This window comes from Electrona antarctica (assembly GCF_951216825.1).
Source record: "Electrona antarctica genome assembly, chromosome: 5".
NCBI classification, from domain to species: domain Eukaryota; kingdom Metazoa; phylum Chordata; class Actinopteri; order Myctophiformes; family Myctophidae; genus Electrona; species Electrona antarctica.
In genome coordinates this window covers 38,859,012-38,866,702 of record NC_136810.1, presented here as the reverse complement: position 1 = coordinate 38,866,702, position 7,691 = coordinate 38,859,012, and the positions used below count along the sequence as shown (strand labels likewise).

The 7,691-nt window shown below is 44.1% G+C and overlaps 1 protein-coding gene across 1 annotated transcript; it reads left to right on the top strand.

Moving 5' to 3' along the window:
- Nucleotides 1–239: 239 nt before the first annotated feature.
- On the top strand, nucleotides 240–1,079 carry LOC306923334 (3-hydroxyacyl-CoA dehydrogenase type-2-like; the record flags this gene model as incomplete). Its single annotated transcript, XM_079501386.1, has 1 exon — nucleotides 240–1,079. One exon carries the CDS (start codon nucleotides 240–242, stop codon nucleotides 1,020–1,022), a length of 783 nt encoding a protein of 260 aa, XP_079357512.1. The 3' UTR covers nucleotides 1,023–1,079.
- Between the last annotated feature and the right edge of the window lie 6,612 nt (nucleotides 1,080–7,691).

Below are 7,691 nucleotides of genomic sequence, written 5' to 3'. Positions count from 1 at the left end.
CCAGCACATCGGGAGCAATTTGGGGTTCAGTGTCTTGCCCAAGGACACTTCGACATGTAGACAGGAGGAGCCGGGATTCGAACCGCCGACCCATGGATCATTGGACGACCTGCTCTACCTCCTGAGCCACAGCCGCCCATATATGGGTATTGGTTAGTTTACGGAATATATAAATTCAATCCGGATTAGGTGAAATGCACGGTCCGTCCGGCTGACTGACTGCGGGCGAGTGAGTGAGCATGGCAAACATTAGGAGAATCAAGGGCATGGTGGGGCTGGTGACAGGCGGGGCGTCTGGACTGGGAAGGGCCACGGTAGAGCGACTAGTGCAGCACGGGGCGTCCGCCGTGATCCTCGACCTCCCCTCTTCTGACGGACAAGCCCTAGCGGCCAGCCTCGGAGACCGCTGTGCCTTTGCACCCGCGGACGTGACTTCAGAAGCAGATGTGGCGTCGGCTGTTGCTCTGGCCAGGAAGAAGTTTGGAAAGCTGGACCTGGCGGTGAACTGTGCTGGCATCGCCTTGGCCGTCAAGACTTACAACTTCAAGAGTGACGTCCCTCATAGCCTGGAGGACTTTCAACGCGTCCTCACTGTGAACGTCGGCGGGACCTTTAATGTGATTCGCCTGGCCGTTAAGGAGATGGGAAAGAACGAGCCAGATGCGGACGGACACAGAGGCTGCATCATCAACACTGCAAGTGTAGCAGCATTTGATGGACAGGTGGGCCAGGCAGCGTATTCGGCCTCCAAGGGCGGAATAGTTGGAATGACTCTACCCATCGCAAGAGATCTAGCGCCCATGGGCATCAGAGTGGTCACTATAGCGCCCGGTCTGTTCTCCACACCTTTGCTGGCTGGCCTTCCAGAAAAAGTGAAATCATTCCTGGCTCGCCAAGTGCCCTTCCCTTCACGCCTGGGAGACCCAGCAGAGTTTGCCCATATGGTGACATCATTGGCTGAGAATCCCATGATCAATGGAGAGGTTATCAGACTAGATGGCGCAATTCGCATGCAACCCTGAGTGTGTGTGTGTGTGTATGGCCTTATGGGAAGCTGGGTTGGTTTGACCCCAAGTTCATATGTACAGTATGTGTGTAATATACAATTATATATATATATATATATGGCGTATTGATCAATACATTACATTTTTCATCTGATTAGGCCAAGATGGCAACGAGCATCGCATAGTATGTATAGGTAACTTAGTATTTTTAATATGATTTAGTGATTATGCGATCTTAAATATGATTCCTACTTTATAGTGTTATTATATTGCATGTATACTACCTCATATTTTCGTTAGTTAAATGTAAATTATAGCTCTTCATTTGCGTACCTATCAAATACGTTTTTTTTAGTCTAGTTTTGAATTGATTTATGTTTTGAATGAATTAATTTTATTTATATAGCACCTTTCCAAACATATAGTTACAAAGTACTTTACAGACAGGTTATAAAAACCTGTCTGTAAAGACATCAAAACAACAAAACATCAAGACATCAGAAACATGAAAAAATAACAGGTCATCAAAACGATAAACAATATTAGGAAAAACACTTGGCATACACTTGGGAGGGGGGGCGGGCCCCCATGACTATTAAACATTTCGTCTCTGGTAGGTAGGTAGGATTGGCTGTCAATCAAACAGCCGGGCAGAGAGGGGGAAATCAAATCAATGCGGTGCGGATAGTTTAGTGAACACCCACCAAAACAAAACAACGCACGAAACACAGTACAACGAGTTAGCGTCTTAGCTAAAACATGGAGGAGAAAGGGGAAGAAAATGAAGTGCAGTTACAACAAGCACAGGGAAACTATTTATCCGTGGGTGAAGAAGCCATGCAGTGCAAGGCATATTGAAAGAGTCTTCTGTGACATTTGTAATTAGAGTCGTTTCTCAGTGACACACGGAGGAGGTGAATAACGACGTGAAGCAACGTGTTGATCAAAAGGAGGCTTCACGGTGCATGGACACGTTTGTACTAAAACCAAAACAAGAAGAAAAGGTAACAGCAGCTGAACTAACTAGTGTTTACCACACAACTGAGAGACTTTCAGACTTGTAATGGACAACATAAACACCTAAAAACACCTACAAAGTGTATATCCTGGCTGTGCTGCTATGGTGGAGAAGTGTGTTTACAATTTAATTTATTATGAGTTGCCTCCAATGCTGACCAATTTTATTTTATTTATTTATTTTACCTGTATAATTTCAAAATAATTTGCAGTAGTTGGCTTTGTTAGGAGGATACTTAAACATTTATGATAATGATAAAGTAAACATTTATTTATTGGTTCCTTATTGGTTGTAGGCTAATTCATGCCTTCACAATCAAATAAAAGCCCCTTGGTTGGTTGGTTGGTCCAGTTGTATTGGTTGGTTGGTTGGTTGGTTGGTTGGTTGGTGAATTGTCCAGTTGTATTGGTTGGTTGGTTGGTGTATTTTTGCCCAGTTGTTTTGTTGGTGTATTGTCCAGTTGTATTGGTTGGTTGGTGTATTGTGTATTGGTTGGTTGGTTGGTCTATTGTCCTGTTTGTCCAATAATAGTTCATTTAAATGCATTTCTGTTAAGTTTATTTTATTTGCATAGTAGTTCTATTATAGTTATTATCATCATAGTCCTATTATGTGCTACTGAATCAACCAGATGGCAAAGCATAGCCGCAATTTGCAACTCTAGATTTTTTTATAATGGGATGAATCTAGAGTTGCAATACCCTCCATTGACTCCCCACTCATCATTTTGCGTTTGCGATCTGCTTGTCTTAAACGACGTTAAACTCACCAACATTGCAGCTGTAGTCCAAGCTTGAATTATTCTCTTTCAATCTGCCGAGCTTGTTTTTCATAAAAATCCCCCGTAGACATGTTATGAGCTACTTTCTGTCAAGAAGAAGAAATGTTGGAGTTTGGAAGCGCTCGTTTGTATTAAGGGGTCGCGCTGCTGCCTCCTGCATTATGTGCAAATGCGAAACAGATGCATGCAGGGACGTTCAGTGACTTACGACGAGCGCTTCCAAACTCCAGCACTTAGAAAAAGAATCACTTGCACAGAATTTCTTGACAGAAAGAAAAGTAGCTCATAACATGTCTACGGGGGATTTTTATGAAAAACAAGCTCGGCAGATTGAAAGAGAATAATTCAAGCTTGGACTACAGCTGCAATGTTGGTGAGTTTAACGTCGTTTAAGACAAGCAGATCGCAAACGCAAAATGATGAGTGGGGAGTCAATGGAGGGTATTGCAACTCTAGATTCATCCCATTATAAAAAAATCTAGAGTTGCAAATTGCGGCTAGGCAAAGCATAGATATGCTATGTGAGGGGCAGAATAGAAATGTCTCCTTTGGACCCCTATGGGTTAGGGGTCCAAAGGAGCTCAACCCGGGGGGTCCGGAGACGGGCTAGACACAACCCCGCATGTGTCCCACATTGTCCCACACAAACACACTCTTTGTCCCACATCTGGTTAGTTGGGATCTGGTCACCCTATATATAGGATCAACACAGAAGAGAGACAGCTAATATAATAATATAATATAAATAATATAACCCGAAATCTAATTCAAATAATCACTTGTTTAGTTCACATGAGAGCGTTTCTGTGTAAGTGTTTGCATGCTATATCAGTAATGCCCCCCTTCTGTAGCTTATATGATTGCACATTCCTTCCTCAAAAATGACACAGCTCATCTCTCATTAATGTGCATCTCCTGTCAGCTATATAGGGCCTCATCAGTTCCACAGTACTGCAAGAGAAACCATGCGTGTTTGTATCCCTGTTACTGTATATTGCAGTTGCTTACTGAAACCCCAAATTGTCCGTCTTGGTGATCAATATTTTCAGAGACTTTGAGTGTGCCGTTTAATTGCACCATTCTAGGCCCGTATGGCACAACTATAACACAGTAGGGTACCTTGGGAGACATCAGATGGAATAGCCTTGGGAGAAAATAACAGCGGCAATATCTATCCCTCCGCCATAGAAATTAAGAGCAGACGCTGGTATCCATTACTGCTCCTGACTGTAAGCAGTTTAGCACAGCTCTGCTGTAAATCTCTGCCATCGGAGACAAGTGCTTTGCACCCGGCTTTATATGTCGTTTTATCTCTGCATATTCCTGATAGATCAGTCTCTTTGTTTTTTGGCAAGGAGTAATGGTGTCACAGCTTCGCCCAGTGAAGCGTGCCCATGTCGAAAGAATTTATGGATTTATTTTTACTCTGCCTGGCTATTCTTTGCATCGTGTAGAAATGTAGGGTGGTTGCCCACATTGAAAAGGGTGCGTGTGTCTTGCCTTGTAAAGGCACCACAGGGAGACATAGAGGACTTCATTTTCAATTAGCCAGAGACTCGCATTAACCGAAGATATTAAAGTGGAGACTAATGCTGTTCTGCAAGCAAATAGTCTGTGAAGCTAGAATCTGCTGAGGCTGCACCGCACGGGATGCACAACACACAGTCAACACATGCACATAAAGTCCACAATTTTACAGTACACAAATACCTACACACATACAGTATAATAGAGAATGGTCTGGGAACAGGTCATTTGGTCTGGGAACAGGTCATTTGGTCTGGGAACAGGTCATTTGGTTCCCAGACCTGTTCCCTATGACTATAGGAGTGCCCTAACTGTTCTCACTGAAGGTTGGTGCCTTAAAGTGATGCGCAGGAGCGTGGACTCCCACTCGCCAGACAGACGCACAAACTGGGTACTCCGGATGCAGGTACAGTCGTGACAATAGGGCCCGATTGGCAGCTGCTGTGGACCGGGTCTTGACAATCACCTCCTCAGTCTGAAGCACGAGGACACGCTCCAAGCGTGTCCTCGCGCTTCACACTTCACGCCGCGGACCACCACACACACAACATCCCTCATGTCCCTCACTTAAGGATCCCCGCACTCCAAGTCCTGCCGACTACACCAGATTGTAGTGATGCGCAGGAGTGGGGATTGAACCACAGTCTCCCACTCACTCGCAGACCAACGCACAACCTGTCGTGCCAATAAGGCTGAGCCTGATTGACTGCAGGGCTGTTGTGGGCTGGGTCTTGGCTGGGCACTACACTTGCATGGTGTCATCTACTGTCTATTGTAAATCATTTTGGAACACACACATGCACATGCATACACATTATAACTCTTGAACTGTAGGTCATGGACTCAAAATTACCATATAGCCCACACACACACACATCCACCTAATTGTTGAAGTTATTTTATTTTTAGTGGCATTCCGACGTACTGCCGTTCCGACTACGTGGCTTCCGCAAAGAAGCGGACAGGGTTAGTAATGTAGTGCACTTCCCCGGGTAATGCAGCAGAGCGGATTCCCAAGGGGTCTGCGAAGCATTCGCTGAGGGTTGACCTGCCTCAAACACAACTTATTAATTCACCTGACTGGTGCTAATAATTTAGTGATGCAAATACAATGCGTATACACACAGTGCATAACCCAAAGTCTGAAAATACTTTGAGTGTGCATATCCCGGGTATGGACTAGTATGTATAATATACATATTATGTATTCATGCTAGCTTGTCTTCACAGTAGTTCACACTCAGTCAAATTTCAAATCACTTTCACTTCCCACACCAACCAGGGATGCCTGTGCTTCAGGGCGCTTGTGGCAGTATACCTATAGATACTTTTTGTCCTTTTCCATTTGGATCCACCAAATGTTCAGTTTGACTATATGGGTCGCTCTCACGGGAAACAGTTTCAGTTCCAAGTCTCATTAATCACAGAGAGAGGAGTCCCAATGAGTTGATTGTTTGGGGAGTGAATTAGCAGAAAAAGCTATCGACTTCTGCACAGTTGTGTGGACATCTTAGAGGATACTCCGCTAATTACAGGACAACCACAACAACACAATGGTAATACGGAGAGTGATTGGCTTAAGCTTGATTTATACTTGTATGACAAATTGACAATGTTGCGTACTGAAAGAAACAAAGTACAAACTCAACGCATTGTTGATCGGCTACTTTTGGCACTTAAATACAACAGAGTAGATTCACAAGTGTATTATTTTAAATTGGTTTTAACATTTTAACAAGTAGTAAAATTAAGCATTATTCATGTATTCAGAGATAAGGAGAAAGGGGGACGACAGACTTTTATGGCAGTGCTCTGTACCTTGCTCCTACACTTATCTTTGATATTAATAACCAGCTGCAGAAACAGAGGAGAAACATGTGAGACAAGGCAGAGAGGTTCAATTGAAAACCGGGTCATAATGCTCTCACGGAACACAGTGTTTGTCTCGAGCCACCAGGGATTCCAGTGGAGCAATTCTGTATCTCCTAAAGTGTAAATACAAGGCTACAAATTGCGCAAAATGTGTTAAATTACTGTGTACTGCTACACAGTCACCCGCAGGCACACACAGCAGCTCCACGTGGGACAACTCGGGCCTAAATGCCTCGCTCAAGGGCATCTTGAGGGTACTTTGAGTTTGAGACAGTGGCCGCCCGGCCTCAGCATTTTGGGAAAGATCTGCAATGCACTATACAGTACCACTTAGCGAGTATAGGCCTACTGTATGTCAATGTTTCATGTGAAAAACAAAGCATCGGCGTTTATCACACATTACAAAGTGGCGCAGACACGTCATGAACTTGCAGATCTGTTTTTCTACACCCACGCACAACTAAGAATGAATCAGGCTTAACTATAATTACACCATTATCATTGACTGCGGCCTCCCAGGGCTCTATACTTGATTCCCCCCTTTTTGCCCTACATCAAAACTCTTTCCTGAAAATTGACGATCCAATTGCGCCCTCATTTGTTTCATGGCAAATATCAATGATTGAATATATAACATGGAAAAAATAAGACCGGAACCCCACTTTGACAAGACACAGAGAGAGCCGTCATAACGACTGCCGTGTGGTTATGATGGATGAGGAAACGCTGGCCTCAAAAGAGGAAAGGGGACAAAACAAAACAGCAGACAAACTGCCGGAATGCCCAAAGGACAGCACTGGAGGAGACGGAAACATTTGATTGATATTCAATAAGTGTTTGTTTTGTTTTGCTCCAAGCACTTATATGCCCACGCATACAAAAGTGATTAATACAGTAATACACAAAGTGATTGAAAACTTCTGGGATGTACGAATGTACTGTTTTTATTGTTTGTTATTCATCCATCAACTAATATTGTAATCTACAGTACTATCTTGACATTAATCAACATGTTATTAAGCTAATTACTTCAAGTCTGTAATAATGTACTCTCTAAGGCTCTCTGTATCACTGTACCCCCTTCTTCTTCCCCCTATCTACATTCTACAGAATAACCTCTCTCTCTCTCTCTCTCTCTCTCTCTCTCTCTCTCTCTCTCTCTCTCAGTTACCTGTATGGGACTACCTGGTGAGAAAATGTCAGCATGATGCACTCATTCACCACCACCTTTCCAGCAGGGAGTCAGATGGGGTTGTGTGCATGTGGGTTTTTCCCTCTGTCCATGTGTATGGCACGCACATACACACGTGTGTGTACACCGCTGGGCTATCACACTCGGTAGAGCAGCTGGAATCCTACCGCTGTTATAAGCCACCCTGAGGGGCAGGGATGAGAGCCGGGGTAACACTTTGGGGAAGATTCATTATACCTGCTAGACAAGAGGGAGCACATCAATCTCCCTGCTGTTGCAGCCTCGGTCCTGTGA